The sequence below is a fragment of the Myotis davidii genome, unplaced genomic scaffold (assembly GCF_000327345.1).
Source record: "Myotis davidii unplaced genomic scaffold, ASM32734v1 scaffold205, whole genome shotgun sequence".
In the NCBI taxonomy this organism is placed as follows: Eukaryota; Metazoa; Chordata; class Mammalia; order Chiroptera; family Vespertilionidae; genus Myotis; species Myotis davidii.
The window spans coordinates 1,018,740-1,037,193 of NW_006297573.1; the positions used below are offsets into that span (position 1 = coordinate 1,018,740).

Genomic DNA, 18,454 nt, shown 5'->3' on the forward strand with positions numbered 1-18,454 from the left:
TTCTGTAATTTGCTTAAATTCTGACTATTTCTCAGATTAGCTTGTCTAATTGTGATTTCTGATTGTGATAGTCAGCCTTGACTAAGCCTTCAATATTACCAGAAATTCTCTTCTCTTTGCTTTATCAACTTTCCTTTTTTTTCGTAATGGATTTTTGTCAGACATTCCTATCCTTCATAAAGTTCTCCAGTCTCTTCTGTCATAAAAAACAACAACAAAAAGACAAAAGCAAACAACAACAAAAAATGGGTTTTTCCTTTGGTTCCATTTATTTTACATTCACCTGACAGATGTTTATTGCACATCTACTGTGGACTGAAGTCTGTGGCAGGTGCTGAAGATTCATGGGAGCACAAGATAAACCTGTTCCTTCTCTTTGGCCCTGGCCAGGTAGCTCAGTTGGTTAGAGCATTGTCCTGATAAGCCACGGTTGTGGGTTTGAAATCCAGTCAGGGCACATACAGAAAACAACGAGTGAATGCCTAAATAAGTGGAACAACAAATTTATCTCTCAAATCAATACATAAAATTAAAAAATATATATATTCTTTCTATTCTAGGGTACTTGAAATCTGGAGGGATGCAGATGTAGATTTAAAAAACAGCATATAGTTATCCCCCACATAATGATGTTCTAGTCAGTGATGGATCTCATATACCTAGTACATGGTGGTCCCATAAGATTATAATGGAGCTGAAAAATCCCTATCGTAATTTGTATTAAAGTATAACATACAATTGTGTACAGTACAGAATACTTGATAATGACTGTTACTGGTTTCTGTATTTCCTGTATTATACTTTTAATTGTTATTTTAGAGAATGCTCTTTCTACTTATCAATTTTTTTGTTTTGCTGTAAAACGATGCCATGTTAGGCTACCAGAAGCCTCATACAGCTTGTGTTTACTACACCTCTTGATTGCATTGTTTTCTCATGCTTGATTTGACCTCGCGTGTAGTTTTGTAGAGTGACGTGCTGTACAGGTTTGCAGCCAACGAGCAATAGGCTATACCATTTAGCTTAAGTATGTAGTAGTATACCTATATCATCTAGGTTTGTGTAAGTGCACTCTGATGTTTGCACAACTACAAAATCACCTAACAACACACTTTGAAGAATGTGGTCCATGCACGGCTGCAGATATAATTAATTAAAGATGTGACAAAGGAAAATCAGTCAGATAGTGGAAAGTTAACAGGATAACAAAGTTCATTTAGTACTAGCAGTTTTCCAATAATATTTAGAGTAAATATTAAGAGGAGTCTAGATCTTAAGAGGATAAGGAAGTAACTACTTCTAAGTAGGGGGTTAGGAACTATATGTTTGGCAAGCCACAGGATGAGGTGTGAGAGTTACTAGAAACTATTGTATCAAGTTTTGAAGTTAAATGTCTCTAAAGTGGACATTTTGGACATATTTTTAGTGCCATGTTCAATTTTCAGGCATTTTATTTTTAATTAACTTTAACCTCTAACATTGAGAGATATTCATTGATAATGGGCCTTGGCTTTTATTCTTTTTATTATTGTTGAAACTATATGCTGCAACTTAGCTCCATTAAGCTGAATATATATATATATATATCAGGGGTCCTCAAACTTTTTAAACAGGGGGCCAGTTCACTGTCCCTCAGACCGTTGTAGGGCCGGACTATAATTAAAAAAAAAACTATGAACAAATTCCTATGCACACTGCACATATCTTATTTTGAAGTAAAAAACCAAAACGGGAACAAATACAATATTTGTATTTGCATGTGGCCCACGGGCCGTAGTTTGAGGACCCCTGATACACACACACACACACACACACACACACACACTGGAGGCCTGATGCACAAAATTTTTGCAAGGAGCTCGGCCCTCACAGCCCTGACTGTCTCGGCCAGCCCTGCAGCCCCAGCTTCGTCTGGAAGATTGTCCAGAAGGTTGTCCAGGCACTTGTTCTGCTGTTCAGTCTAATTAGCATATTAGTTCTTTATTATATAGGATGTATTGGAGGCCCAGTGCACGGGATTTGTGCACTGGTGGGGGGTGTGGCCTGTGGGGATCTGTCCGCTGTGGGAGCGCTGCTTATCCCCATCAGCCAAGCGACGTTTCCGCTGTGGGAGCACACTGACCACTAGGGGGCAGCTCCTGTGTTGAACTTCTGCCCCTTGGTGGTCAGTGCGCATCATAGTGACTGGTCAACCCATTGTTCTGGTCGTTCCACTGTTTGGTTGCTGGGCTTTTATTATTGGGTGATTTAATTTTTTCAAAATGGCCTTGAAGAAGAATAGGTGCAGGAAGGATGAGGAATAAAAGCATGATAAAACTGCTTGAGCATCCTCTCGAAGGGTATTAGAAATTGAACTCCTTGGAGTTGAGAGTCGTAGGAAGATTTACTTACCCACCATCCACCCACCAAACCAACCAACATTTATTAGGATCTACTTGTGTTAGGCATTGTGCTGCATTTTAAGGTTGTAAAGATTATTAAGACTTTCAGAGTAATCAAGGAATGTTAGTTCATTTTTAGTACTAGTGTTTTATAAAATATTGGGAAAACAGTGATTATAGTTTTCACATAGAAATTATATTACAGGTAATCAATTTGAAAAAGCCTTTAAAAATGATATATATGGGTTGCAACAATTTTTAAAAAATTATATTTCCACATAAAAGGATAACTATAAGAATTTTATATTTTTACTCTTTATCTTGGTTTTGATTTTATAATTTGAGTTAAATATTCATGACAGTGAATACAGTGTGCATATTTTATTTGATTTTAAGTTCAAACACATTTTTTATGCATTGACAATCATGATATTTTTATTGCAGATCTCATTTTAGAGAGCACTAATATCTATATCCTGAGCCAAATGAGGCAAAAAGAAAAGATATATTTATATTATCCCCTCATAAAAGAGTCGATTATGTTTGGACTATAGGATATTATTATTAACAATATTACTGATAATATATTAGTGCTAGAGTATACAAAACATTCAAAGTTCACTCTCATTTGATTTTCAGAATAGTCTGATTAGGATGAATAAGATTTATCTTCATTTAAATAGAAAAAAAGATTAGAAAAATTGTGACATACTCTCTATCATATGGATAATAATGGCATAAATACCATTATTGACATCTCAGCATATATTTAGACTATAATTTATATTTTTATTTTGTAGATGAAAATAAACTGTTACCTGCAAGATCAGGATGTACAATAGAAGATCATGTGATTTCGGGAAATGTAGAAGAATTTCGTAAAGATTTTATTTCAAGAATATGGCTGACCTACAGGGAAGAATTTCCTCAAATAGAAGGCTCATCTTTGACAACAGACTGTGGTTGGGGCTGTACATTACGAACTGGCCAGATGCTATTGGCTCAAGGACTCATACTACACTTTCTTGGTAGAGGTAAATCAAATATCTGTTTTTATTGTTTTGTTTTATTTTAATTTGAACGCCAGTTTTTAAACTGCATAAAATTCCCTGAGGTTAATTTCTTGACTCCCTAATATCTTCTAAAGTTGAAACTAATCTAACATATTGCATCCTTATTGAATTGGGTGAGGTATGACTTATACATAAACTTTCATGATTCCCCTTTCAAAAACACGTGTGGAACATACCTATTATTCTTGGTTACTACCATGATTTAAGTAAGTTCAATTTTTAGTAGTCTTTGTTTTGGTGTGGCTATTATTTATTTACTAGAGGCCCAGTGCACAAATTTCGTGCACGGGGAGGGGGGGGGGGGGGGTTCCTCAGCTCGGCCTGCACCCTCTCCAATCTGGGATCCCTCTCACAATCTGGAACCTCTGGTTCCTAACCGCTCACCTGCCTGCCTGCCTGCCTGCCTGATGCCCCTAACTGCTCTCCCCTCCTGGCCTGATTCCCCTAACTGCCTAACTGCTCTCCCTTCCTGGACTGATTCCCCTAACTGCCTATCTGCTCCCCCCCTCCCCGGCCTGATCACCGTAACTGCCTCTCTGTGCTCCCCTCCTGGTCTGATAGCTCCAACTGCCTATATGCTCTCCCCTCCTTGCCTGATCTCCCTAACTGCCTATCTGCTCTCCCCTCCTGCCCTGATCCCCTAACTGCCTATCTGCTCTCCTTTCCTCTCCATGCCCTTTGGACCCCTGGTGCAGGCATGCTGAGAGCTCTCTGCTGCGGCCCCGCCCCCGTCCTGATTGGTCGTTACGTGATGGTGTCCAGAACAATTTGCATATTTCTCTATTATTAATATAGAGGCCCGGTGCACAGATTCGTTCACCAGTGGGGGCCCTTTGCCTGGCCTGCAGTCTCTTGCAATCCAGGACTTCTCAGGGGATGTTGGAGAGCTGAATTCAGCCTGATCCCCGCAGGCCAGGTCGAGGGACCCTACCCGGTGCACGAATTCGTGCACGGGGCCTCTAGTTAGCATATAAGACCTTTGGTTAATCTCTTCCTGCCCTCCCCTTCTCTCCTTTCCCTCTGAGATTCATCAGTCTGTTCCATGTTTACATGCCTGTGGTTTCTGCTCCTGCGTTGAGTGTCTGCCCCCTGGTGGTCAGTGCGTGTTATAGCTACTGGCTGGTTGGCTGGTCAGCCAGTTGCTTAGGCTTTTACATATATAGATTTTTGATAGAATTTTCTGGATTATCTCCAGTTCAGTAAATCCTGGGCAGGTCAATAGCAGTGACTTTGAGCAGATAGTTAATATTTTTATATTATTTAAATTTCATTATTGTAACAAATTTTACACTTCTTTATTTTCTGTCTATATATCAATAATACTTTAAAACTATTTTTATCTTTATAGATATGACAGTAATCAGTTAAACTGATTAGGCATTTCTTAATAAGGTCATCTTATTTAGTCTTTTAGACTCTTAAAAATGTCATTGATACCTAACTTACATATATCTTTTTTTTCTAGTGTGCTACCTCCCTTACCCTTCCTATTAATACATTTTTTTATAATGTGTACATTTGTGGGAGGATTTTAGTTTACCGTTTTAGGCTACGCTATATGGTTACCAAGTGCTGTCATTTTTTGTTAGTTTTTCTGAATGCATGGCAAATATTTAGTAACCTTTCTATAGGGATTATTGATGAGATCATGTGGAGAACGTTTATTCAAAAGTGGTGTGAATAATGCAAGGAAGAAGAATTTTTAAACTCTGGGGTGGATTTATTGTGAAATCAGGGGCAAGAATTGGAATATTTAAAAAAATATTTTATTGATTTTTTACAGAGAGTAAGGGGGAGAGATAGAGAGTTAGAAACATGGATGAGAGAGAAACATCGATCAGCTACTTCCTGCACACCCCCCACTGGGGATGTGCCCGCAGCCAAGGTACATGCCCTTGACCAGAACTGAACCTGGGACCTTTCAGTCCGCAGGCCGACTCTCTAGCCACTGAGCCAAACTGGTTAGGGCAAGAATTGGAATATTTTTCATAGTCTTGACTATATCTCTGAATCTAGGACTCATTTTGTTAACTTGAAATTACATCTGATTTTGGGGACTGTCTTGTTATTAAAAACAGTGACATTGTGGAAAAGTTGACTTTTTTTTTAAGAATGCTGATCTTTAATGACTTTATTTATTATACCTTTTCATTTACTAGCAAATTCATATTACTCCTTAAACAATGAAAGGATTGTATGAGAAAAAAAATTTAAGAAATATTAAAAATTGCCATAGTCAGACTTCTATTTTAAGACATAACCAAAACAAACTTGTTTTCTGAAGTTATTCTCTCATAAATCCTTTGAATGTTAGTGAATATGTTCACTGTGCCTTTGGATGGGCAAGACTGGATATCTGATAAGCAGTACAGGTAATGGGATACAAAAGTCTTTATCCCATCTCAGTGCTGTCAAAGAAAAGAAAAAAAAGCATATTCAGAATTGTCTATGTGTGTCTGAGTTTGCTATTTCTCTCTCTCTCGCTTTCTTTTTTTGGAGGGGGGCTTTCATTTTAGTGATTTCCCCCCCGTTTTTATGTAATACAGTCCAATTTTAGAAATTATAAAAACTATAGAAGAGTCCAGAGAATAATATTGCTACTCAAAAGTAAGCATTATCAATATATTGACCTATTTCTCCACTCATACCTTTATTTGCTTTTTTAAAAAAAAGTATATTTATTTATAATATATTTTTATTGATTTCAGAGAGGAAGGGAAAGGGAGAGAGAAACATTAATGATGAGAGAATCATTGATCGGATGCCTCCTGCATACCCCCTACTGGGGATCAATCAAGCCTGTATCCTGGGGCATGTGCCCTGATCATGTGCCCTGACTAGGAATCGAACCATGACCGTCTGGTTCATAAGTTAACACTCAAGCATTGAGCCAAACTAGCTGGATTTTATTTGCTTTGTTGTTTTTGTTTTTTTAAAATCTTTATTGTTGAAAGTATTACGTATGTCTCTTTTTTCCTCCATTGCTCTCTCTTTTTTAAATCAACTTTATTGAGATATAATCTACATATCATAAACTCACTCATTTAAAGTGAACAATTCAATGATTTTTAGTAGATTTACAGAGTTCTGCAACCATCGCCATAATCTAATTTTAGGACAATTTCATCATCCCCCAAAGAAACCTCATATCTATTAGTATTTACTCCCAATACACTCCTGTTCCATATGCAATTATTAATCTACTTTCTGTCTCTATAAATTTACCTCTTTTTGAGCTTGCTATTTTAGTTTAGTAACCCATCTAAGTTTAAATGCTGCATACTTATTTTAGTAGAATTGTTAAAGTCTAACTATTTAAAAGATCTGAACACCTTGCTTTGGAACTACTATAGCTTGGACCTGGCCTGATGCTTTGAACATTGAAAATTCAGACTCTGAATCATGGACTTCCCACACTGTAAAAAAATTTACTGCATCATTTGAAGCATCGCTGTCAGGGGAAAGAGAACTCAAAACCCCAACAATTTCTCTGAAGGACACAATTGGGAGGTACTCTGATGATCATGAAATGCGAAATGAAATTTATCACAGGAAAATCGTCTCTTGGTTTGGTGACTCCCCCTTGGCTCTCTTTGGCTTACATCGACTGATAGAATATGGAAAGAAGTCTGGGAAAAAAGCTGGAGATTGGTATGGACCAGCTGTGGTGGCTCACATTTTAAGGTAAAACGTCTTACAGTCTTTCATCTCATGGCAGAGGTCTCAGGCTCAGCGATACTGACTTTTGCAGTGTATATACGTCATTGGAACTTTTAAAGTTTAACTATGTGAGAATATTCATGAAGGAGCTTTTATTTGCACCGTTTCGCAACTCTAGTTACATTTCATTTACTGACAGTTTTCTTCATTTGCTCACAGGTATAGATGTCTAAGTCTTTCTAACCAAGTTTTCATTAAACTACCTTATTGAATTATTCTAAATACTAACAACTCTTTCACCTTTGTAACATGCATAACATTACAGGTGTTTTTTTTACTAGTTTAACTTAGGGGCTGTAATGTACTAATAGTGTAATGAAATGTCAAGAACTAAAATGGATGTTTTCAGCATTTCTTTGCACACATCAAATTCTTGTATGTATGGGACTATTAGTATTATAATTATATCATAGTAAAATAGTTTGTGACAGAATAGTTAGAAAAAAATCGAAAGTCGCCCTAGCCGGTTTGGCTCAGTGGATAGAGTGTCTGCCTGTGGACTGAATGGTCCCAGGTTCAATTCCGGTCAGGGGCACATGCCCATGTTGCGGGCCTGATCCCCAGTAGGGGGCATTCAGGAGGCAGCCGATCAATGATTCTCTCTCATCATTGATGTTTCTCTCTCTCCCTCTTCCTTCCTCTCTGAAATCAATACAAATATATATAAAAAAGTCTAAGGTCAAATTTCTCTATACCTCATCTTTTTTTTTAAACATATTTTATTGATTTTTCACAGAGAGGAAGGGAGAGGGATAGAGAGTTGGAAACATCGATGAGAGAGAAACATTGATCAGTTGTCTCCTGCACACCCCCCACTGGGGATGTGCCCGCAACCAAGGTACATGCCCTTAGCCGGAATCGAACCTGGGACCTTTCAGTCTGCAGGCCGACGCTCCATCCACTGAGCCAAACTGGTTAGGGCAACCTCATCTTTTTATGTGCCATTTATTTGGATACTACTTAAGTTTTTAAAAAGTAGCCTTATTTGTTATATGTCCCATTATTATTACTATAAATGGAATTATTAATATGTCATCCAAGTATAGTATGTTGTAGTAAATTTATTCCATTTAGAGTCATCTATAAATTTGAAATTATTACCAAATTTTTTGCATACTATATTAAATTGCTATTTTATTTTATAGGCCAGATTCTTACAATTGAAAAAGTATTTTCATAATGTTATTAAATGGATTGTTAATAATATCAAGTTCAGCTTGGTATGACATTTATAAAAGCTTAGCTTCTACTCTTTAAGGTGCAGAAAACTTTTTTGTAAAAGGCCTGATAGTAAATATTTTAGTCTTTGCCGGCCTTATAAGGTCTCTATTGCTCATTTTTCTTTTCTATTTTTTTTCTTTCTTGCTTTCTTTTTAAAAACAAGCCTTTACACAGTAAAAACCATTCTTACCAAAAAATCCCAGACTATAGGTCATACTTGACTTATGGCCCATAGTTATTGATCCTTCTGTACTAATAAACAAACATGTATAATAAGTTAACATGCATGTTAAGTTAAAGATTATAAGGATATAGTTAAGTAAAAATATTTATATTTTTACAACTTGTGTAATTCCCTTTTACAAGATAGTGTGATTTTTTAAAAAAATATATTGATTTTTTACAGAGAGGAAGGGAGAGGGCTAGAGAGTTAGAAACATCGATAAGAGAGAAACATCGATCAGCTGCCTCCTGTACCCCTTCCCACCTCCCCGGGGATGTGCCTGCAGCCAAGGTACATGCCCTTGACCAGACTCGCACCTTGGACCCTTGAGTCCGCAGGCTAACGCTCTGTCCACTGAGCCAAACCGGTCAGGGCAAGATATTGTGATTTTTTTAAAAAAAATATTTTTATTGATTTCAGAAAGGAATGGAGAGGGAGAGCTAGAACCATCAATGATGAGAGAGAGTCATTGATCGGCTGCCTCCTGCACACCCTCCACTGGGGATCTAGCACACAACCTGGGCATGTGCCCCTGACCAGAATTGAACCTGGAACCCTTCAGTCCACAGGCAAACACTCTATCCACTGAGCCAAACCAGCTAGCGCAAGATATTGTGATTTTTAAAAACTATCATGCACTTTAAAAAAAAATGCTTTTATTAATTTTAGAGATGAAGGTATAGGAAAAGAGAAACATGGGATCCACTGCCTCTTGCTTCACGCCCCCTTGGTGCATGGGATGACACTCAACTAACTGAGCCACAACAACCAGGGCTATATTGTACACCTTTGAGACTATTATACTCACTTAGAAATATTTTTCAATTTGCAGTTAGGTCTATAGAATTCTAAGGCTTAAAATTAGGAAATTCATTTGTTCATGCCATACAGGTTTTTGATTGAAGGAAAAAAAGCCATGTTATTGTTTAAAGAAAAGAAAAAGACTTTCATAAGTGTACCAGTGGACAAATAGAAATTCACTGCTAGTCAGTTACTATGAAGCAAACCTTGAAGCATATTGTAATACCATTGGTTAGCAAGTGTTTAATGTTCTTTGAGCAATTTAGTGTAATAATCAACTTTGAAAAAATTGACCTGATTTTTGATACCACTCAGATGGTAATTTTGAAAGCAGACATTACAAGTTAAATTAGAATGTCAGGGAAATGATGGATTTTTTTCCTTTTAAATTAACTCTTTACTTACCAACTGAAAAGAACAGTTAGGATTTAAAGGATGTACTTGTTATTTCTTAGAAAAGCAGTTGAAGAAGCAAGACACCCTGATTTACGAGGAATAACTATTTATGTTGCACAAGATTGTACAGGTAAGGAATATAAATAATTTTAATTCTCATCTGTTCAATTGGTCAGACTTTTTCATATGTGTTTAAGTTATCCCAATTATATTCTAAATGATTATGAAGGTAGGGACCATGTCTTACACTTTTGTGTTTCTATATAACCCCCTACACATAGTAGGCACTTACTAAATATTTCTTAATATACTATGAATTCTTAGTTGTTATACTAAAATAAGCTATTAAAGAAAATTCCAATATTTAAAATGACTACTTTAGAAAAAGCTAGATGAGAAAATTTAACAAAGATATATACTTGGGCTGAGTATGTGCCAAGTACCTTCTCATCAATGGATATGTTTCCAGGAGGTAAAATTCCTCGTTTGAATTTGTTTTGTAATAGTGCTTCAGTACATCATCTAATGTTGCAGCTATTGTCCAGAATTTTGCCTTGTTTTATTGTTTGGGTCTTCTGTTTAATGACTAATATTTATTTATGTATGTATGTATTTATTTATTATTGATTTTAGAGGAAAGGAGAGAGAAACATCAATGAGAGAGAGAGAAACATTGACCGGCTGCCTATCGAATGTGCTTTGACCAGGATTGAACCTGAAACCTGGGCATGCGCCCTGATTGGGAATTGGACCTGCCACCTTTCGGTGTTGGGGATGATGCTCCAACCAACTCAGCCACACCAGCCAGGGCACCAATATCTATAATAATGTCAAACTCTGTTGGGAGTAAAATAGAGACTTTAATTTGCTGATAAAATAAAAGTGCCTTTAAATAAGCCATCACATACTGTTAAATTTATTTTTTATAGAAATGCCATTATCAGGATAAAATATGTTAATGTTTGGGGAAAGTTAAATATACTTCAATCATATTTAATATAAAGGTATTTCCAAAATGCTTTATTTTGTAGAGGTTACCCTGATAACTAACATTATAAACATAATGTGGAAAGAATGGTAACTAAGTACACATGCACTTCGTTTGTTTTTTTGTTAAGGTTAATTGTGTCTTTTTTTAAAAGAAAGGCTGATAGCCATATGAAAATGAAAGTTGTAAATTTTCAGATGAGTATGATTTTTACAGGTACTATATATATATATTCTTTTTAGCTAGGAAGACTTGCAAATAAAATTTGTTGTGTTAAGAGTGCTAATTAGCCAAAGGATGTACTTAAACAATTAACCATTAAATAAATTTATGAATTTGCCTTTTGTGCTTTTATTGCTAACAAACAGCCTTGGTCTTTAAATGTTACATATTGTTAATTAAACAACACAAAGTTCCTCATTATATTAGTATAAGTGGTTTGTTTAATTTCAAGTAGTTTTAAAAATCTTTAACACTGATGTTTCAGAATCCTAAAGGAAGAGTTTATATCAGTGTAGTGTATTTTGATAAATTATAGGGTTAGGAATTAGGTGAAGCCAGATTTTATCAATAATTTTTCCTCTGCCATCATTAGTATTTTAAAAGGTTCCGTTTTCTGTTCCTTGCATCCTCTTCTTATTCAGAATTCTCTTTTTTTGTAATTGCATCTCTTTCCATGGCTTTGAGTAGTTAAGACTCTGCACTGTACACTACAGTACAATGTCCTTTATAATCTGGGCTTTTGAAACTACATTTTCAATGTTGCTTGTGCCAATATGAGGTAACTTATATTTTCTTCTGCCCTTCAAATATCTCTACCTAGATGTTTTCAAACACTTCAAATTCATCATGTTTAAGATTAAACTCATCACTTCCTCTACCCCGCTCCTTTCTTCCTATTTTTCTTCTCTAATAGTATCATGTCCATATGCATACACTTACTTATTCTTGACTCTCCTCAACGAAAGCTCACCAATTACACTTAAAATATTTCTTTCTGAAATCTCTTCTCTCTTCTCTACTCTCATTGATTTAGATCAGACCCTTACCTGTAACATGGACTTTAACTTGATTTCCTTGTGTCTCTCCTCTTTTTGATCTATCTGATCAACAGAAACTGATCATGTCCCTTAATGTAAAAACCTATGACTGTCCATTTACTCTGGCCTCGTTATTTTAGCATCTGAAGCACACGATGTCCTTTATAATTTGTTCTGACCTGCATTTCCAGCCTTACCTCCCAACACTGTCTTCCATGTTGATACACCCAAGTTCTGTCAACCTTCAGGCCATTCCTTGCACATACTATTATTATGTTTTCTCATGCCTTTGCACATATTGCCTCTGCTTAGCATGTCCCTTATTATTAAAAGGCCTCTTGTTTACTTTTAATTCATTCTTTAAGAACATTCTCAAAGTTTACCTCCTTGGTAAAGCCTTTCCTACTCCCGTCAGGCAGAATTAGTTTGTTTTTCTGTGCTCTGGAACATTTTGGAAATATCTCTATTAAATGTTGCACTTGAAATCACTTGTAATATCACCTTATGATGATCTGTTTCTCCCTGTAGATCAATGATTGTTAAGGTAGCAGGGATAGGGGAAAGGCATCCGAATCATTTGGTTGGGTATCTGCTGGAGTGAGGTTGTTATGTAGACTATTTCATAGTCCTTACATATGTTAGAAGTGGTGGAGAAACACCAGAACGATTGAACCAGACACTGAAATCAGGGTCTTATTTGCTATTATTACCCCTCTAGCATTGAACACCTCGGTAAATCGATGGCCCTCAATTAATGTGTGTCCAGTGAAGATGAAGGGTAAGAGGCATTTGATTAGGGAGGAATTGTTTTACATGACAGTGGAAATATTATTACTTGGTCCTACTATGGCAATATTTGCTTCTGGAGGAAGTAGAACTTTCCGAAGGGAAACTTCATTTGATTGGCCTGTGTATTAGTTCAGAGAAGTGAAAGGTAGGAGATGGTCATGTGTACACTGCCTTAGAAAAGTGAGAGAATTTAAAGGTCTATAGTCAGAAGCCACTACTGAGTTGTTTGAAGAAAGTGAGATGATAGAATTGAGACAAATGGAAAGAACTGTTGTGGCATTTTTGTAGCTTTGGTTTCGACCAGCGACTTTCAACCAGTATGCTGCAAGAATTTTTATTTTTATTTTATTTTATTATTTCTTAAAATACATTTTTATTGATTTCAGAGAGAAAGGGAGAGGGAGAGAGATAGAAACGTCAATGATGGGAGAGTATCATTGATCGACTGCCCCCTGCACGCCCCCTAATGGGGATCGAGCCCGCAACCCGAGCATGTGCCCTTGACCGGAATCGAACCTGGGACCTTCCAGGCCACAGTCCAATGCTCTATCCACTGAGGCAAACCAGCTAGGGCGAGAATTTTTAAAACATGCAATACCTGACTATTTAGTTAGGGGCACTGACTTCTTTTCCCTTAGATTGTTAAATAAAAAATAACAACAGCCAACATAATAATAGCTGTCCACTATGAATAATTCAAAATTATACCTGTTTTTTTTTTGTCAGATCGGCCAAAAAAGTATATATTTTTGGTGTGCCACAGAATGTGAGTAATTAGTTTATATGTACCATAAGACGAAAAGGTTGAAAATTGCTGATTTAGACTGACTGGTGGAAATGGGGAAGCTTGTGTACAAAGAATCCAGTAGCTCATAGTCTAAATTTGGAATTTAAAAGGAAGCACTGGGGCACAAGAGACAGAATTTGTTAAGCAGCTCACTGGAAAAGCAGAAGAGTTTGGTTAAACTGACAGGGAGTGTGGGTGGAAAGTAAGTTTTGAATAAAACTATTTTATGTTGAACAAAACAAAATAAAGTTTTGTCTGTATTTGCTTCTACCGAATTCTCTCATTTTCTCTTGAATTATTCCACTTGGGCTCTCCCACCCATCATTCCACCACAACTACCCTTATCAATAATTTAATCTTGCTGGATCCAGTGATCCCTTCTCAGTCCTCACATCACACAGCCTGTCAGTAGCAGCTGACACAGCTGACCACTTTCTCCTTTTCTTTGTAACATTTTGTTTGCTTAGTTTCCAGAATACAACTTGCAGGTTCCCTCTATCTCCTTGTCCATCCAACTCTTCAGTCTCCTTTGCTGGTTTTTCCTCATCTCCCCGATCTCTAAAATTGTTGCTGTGCTGTGCTCAGCCTTTAGACTCCATGTCTTTTTCTGTGTACATGGATTTGGCTTTACAGTACCATCTGTCTGCTGTCAGTACCCGAATTTATAGGTCTGCCCTGGGCCTCTCCCCAAATCCAGGCTTTTGTGTCCATGACTGCCTTCCTCTCTGCTTGCATGTTTAATAGGCGTCTCAAACTTAGCATGTCTAAAAACTGAGTTCCCAGTCCTCCCTCTTATATTTGTCCCCCCAACCCCCGCTTATACCCAAACCCTTCAAATCACCCATGATTCCTTTTTCATCTCTCACACTTTACATTTAATGTATTAGAGAATTATTTATCTTCAGATTGATCACTTTTCACTGCTTCCACATGACCATGCTGTGACCATTTCCAGTCTTCATAATTTACAGCCTTTGTTCAAGCCATCAGCCTCTCTTGCTGAATTACTGCAGAGGCTTTCTAGCTGTTCTCTGGGCTTCAGCCATTGCCCCTATAGTCTGCCTTTAACACGTGAACCGGCCTGGTGAAGTGTAAGTCAGAGCAGGACATTCCTTTTCTAAAAAAACTTCCCAATGGCTTCCCATCTCACTTCAAGTAAAAACTGAAGTCTTTGCAATGGCCTTTTAAGAGTGCACACAAGCTGTCTTCACTCTCTCCTAGTCGGTAACTTTATCTCCTTACCTCATTTCTGCTCCTGTACCCCTTGCTCACTTCCCTTCAGAGGCACCGGCCTCTTATTCCTGGAATATGCTAGCTGTGCTTCTGCCCTAAGACATTTGCACTTGGTGATCTTTCTGCCTGGAATGCTCTTCTCCCAGGTATCTGCATTACTTGGTTTCTTACTTTAGGTCTTAACTTAAATATTAGTTTCTCACAAGACCTTGCCCACCATCTGATTTTAAATTGACCCTGCCCCCAGCATTTCCTGTCCATCTTTCTCCCTTTGTTTTTCTTTGATGCACCATCTGACATCTATTTTATTTATTTGTTGCCCATTTCCATGTATACAGTGTATGCTCTTTTAGTGGGATTTTTCTCCGTTTTGCTTGCCCTTGAAGACCCAGTGCCATGCAGTAGCTACTCAATAAGTATCTGTTGAATGTATAAATGAGGTAGGTATTTTTAACTCACTGAGACTTTGATAGTGATGTCAGAGATCAGGTGACTGGCCAATGTGGGGAAATTAGGGTAAAAATGTTTCTGAAAGCATTTAACACATTTTCATTGTGTTTTTTTTTTTTTCAGTTTACAGTTCAGATGTAATTGATAAACAGTGTGCTTCCATAGCCTCTGGTAATACAGATGACAAAGCTGTTATTATTCTAGTTCCTGTTAGACTTGGTGGAGAAAGAACCAACACCGACTACTTAGAGTTTATAAAGGTAGGAGATGAGAGCTGTTTATTTTTTTAAGGCAATGATAGCTCATATGAAAAATACAGAAGGTTTGCAATATTTTCTATTTAATGAGTAGTGATGATTTTATAGTTGTAAATCAAAGTTTGACATTAGAGATATAAAAAATATTTAAAAATTGAGTTTTAAAGAGAGAGGATGGGAGGAGGAGAGAGAGAAAAACATTGATATGAGAGCAAAACATAAATAGTCTGCCTCCTGCATGCACCCTACTAGGGATCAAGCCTGCAACCCAGCCTGTGCCCTGATTGGGCATTGAATCGGCAACCTTTTGGTGTTTTGGTACATGGATGATTACCAACCAACTGAGCCACACTGGCCAGGGCTGACAGAGATTTTAAATTTCATTAAAGGTCAGATGTGATTTGAAGAGGGCAGTGTTCTATGACAAGATGAAAAGCCTTTTAATCTGTGTAGCTAATCAAGGAGACACAGATGCAGCAAAAATCATAATCCTATATAATAAAAGCCTAATATGCTAAGTATCTGGTCGACTGGTTAGCCATTGAACCAATCAAAGTGTAATATGCTAATGATATGCTAAGGCCGCTCAACTGCTTGCTATGACATGCACTGACCACCAGGGGGCAGATGCTCCGACTGGTAGGTTAGCTTGCTGCTGGGGTCCAGCCGATCGAGACTGAGCAAGACAGGCTGGACATGCCCTGGAGTCCTCCTTGGTCTCTCCCCGGCTGGCCTATCTCCTGCATCTCTCGCCGGCCCTGATCGTGCACTGGTGGGGTCCCTCAGCCTGGCCTGTGCCCTCTCACAATCTAGGACTCCTCGGGGGGTGCAGGAGAACTGGTTTTGGCCCGATCTCGCAGGCCAGGCTGATGGACCCCACTGGTGAACGAATTCGTGCATCAGGCCTCTAGTCTGTAATATATCTACATTTCCCATTATCATTATTTATGATTTTTAAAAGTAAGTACCTTTATTTATTCATAAAACCCACATTAAATTATGTCAAATAATTATTGAAACAGACAGACTTTCTATTATGGCTGCATTATCTATTAATTTGTTTCCTGTGTCACCATGAGGTCAATAAGAAGTTAGGATGATTACTTATATAGACAGAAATGATGAAGATAGACTGTGGAGAGGTTCCAACTTTGTTTTCTTCATATTAACCAGTTAAAAATCTGTTCTATTTCATAATTCTTTTTTCCTGAAGAACCTAATTATGTTATCTTGTTTTGGGCACCAAGATATTCAGTTGTCATAGAACTTTAACTTTTGAAATACTTAGTTTCTGGTTAATATTATAATATTTATATTATTTGCATAGTTTTAATAAAATTTCTCATTTTTTTCAAGGGCAGAGACCAAATTCCTTTTTGAATGAAGTGTTATGAGATATAGTGATCTTGAAATAAAGTCTAGATTTTTGTTTTATGATTCATAACAATTTTTCCCCCACATGAAGCATTAATCCCATATTGTGGTCTCTATGTATATAGTGGAAAATGTATCTTCAGGTTAAATTGTACTGATTTTAAAAACTTAGAGCAATTCTTTTCTGTATGTGGTATATGGAAGTCTTCTAGCTGGCATATTGGCTTTTCCTAACAGTTACTAAAATTTTGTAGGTACACTTGTTACTAATAACACCAATAATATCATATATTAATAACATATTAATCCTTTAGATAGAATTGGGGTTTTGATTTCTAACTCATGGGTTCTTTAGTGGAGTTATTGGTAGAATGCGAAGTTATAAACCATTTTATCTAGAGAGTCCATTGAAGATTTTGAGACTTGGGTCATCTTGTCATGTCTCAGTAGGTTCTAACAAAATCTGAACTGGATTCCCTCTCCATTTCCCACTGCCATGAAAAGATTAGAAACAACCAATCTTGGAACTGACTCCTTTAGCCACAACCCCGTTGCTGGTGGAATGGGCTGCAGATGGCTTCGAGGCATGTTATATTTGGCCGAGGGCTTTGCTACTTAGAGGTATTGAGAGTATCTCTCAGATGGCGGACTGCCTAATGCTCCTGAGTGATTCACTGGAGCCTGGATTGTGGTGAAATGAACCCTGTTTGGCATATAGGAGTTGTTCAACAAATATTTGTTAACTCTCATATTTGTATAACATTTTCAATACATGTTAATCTCATTTTGCCCTCACAGTCAGGAACTGGATTTTCTTTATAGGACAGAAAAGACAGAAGTTAAGTGCTATGGTCAAGTTCAGATAGCAAATTGGTAAGAGAGACTAGAACTTTTGGTTGGTTTTCATATTTTTTTTCTTAAAACATGGACTTTTAAAAATGTAACATATTTTTGAGCTTTTACTAAGTTAATTTATACTATAGTCCACTAAAATGAGAGAGCAGTGACTATTGACACATGTTAATTTTTCAATTATCAGATAAAAAGAGCTGAGTGGCTGAGTGTAGCAGATCATATGCTAAGTGTTATGCTTGGTCAGAGGGGGTGTTTGGGTCAAAAGCCAAAATGAAAGCATGTAAAGAGGCATTCACTTACAAGTGGAAAAAAGTATCTAATAGCCCTAAAAGAAAAATGATCTTCCTCTTCTTCTTCTCCTTTCTTCTCCTCTTCCTCCACCTCCACCTCCACCTCCACCTCCACCTCCATAACCTCCACCTCCACCACATCCACCTCCACCTCCACCTCCACCTCCACCTCCACCTCCACCTCCACCTCCACCTCCACCTCCACCTCCACCTGTACTCATCTTTCGCCTTCCCTTCCCTCCCCCTCTGCTTCCTCTCCCATTTTCATCAGCAGTTGTATTTTTTCCTGCCAAACCATTGCATAGTATGCCCCTTAAAATTCACCATTCAGTTGTGTTTTTCAAATGTTTTAATCAGTAATTCCACAGTATTTCAGAGATGGTACCTTCTCCTTTACAGTTCTGTGAGGAGAAAGAAACTTGGTGTGGTGCTTTATCAGCTCTTACCACAGGAAGTCTGCCTGCCTGTTTATCTTTCTATTTGTCTATCTATATCTATCTCTCTATCTCTCTATCTCTCTATCTATCTATCTATCTATCTATCTATCTATCTATCTATCTATCATCTATCTATCCG

General features: G+C 37.3%; 1 protein-coding gene across 9 annotated transcripts in view; it reads left to right on the plus strand.

Annotated features, from left to right (window-relative positions):
* The window catches only part of ATG4C (autophagy related 4C, cysteine peptidase), a 71,671-nt gene that overhangs the window by 32,994 nt on the left and 20,223 nt on the right, over positions 1-18,454 (plus strand). For all 9 annotated transcript variants that reach the window (XM_015570154.1, XM_015570155.1, XM_015570157.1 and 6 more), the window contains 4 exons: positions 3,182-3,415; positions 6,808-7,138; positions 9,875-9,945; positions 15,226-15,362. In XM_015570154.1, the coding sequence (XP_015425640.1) occupies positions 3,182-3,415; positions 6,808-7,138; positions 9,875-9,945; positions 15,226-15,362 (773 nt within the window). The remainder of the gene's footprint in view (positions 1-3,181; positions 3,416-6,807; positions 7,139-9,874; positions 9,946-15,225; positions 15,363-18,454) is intronic.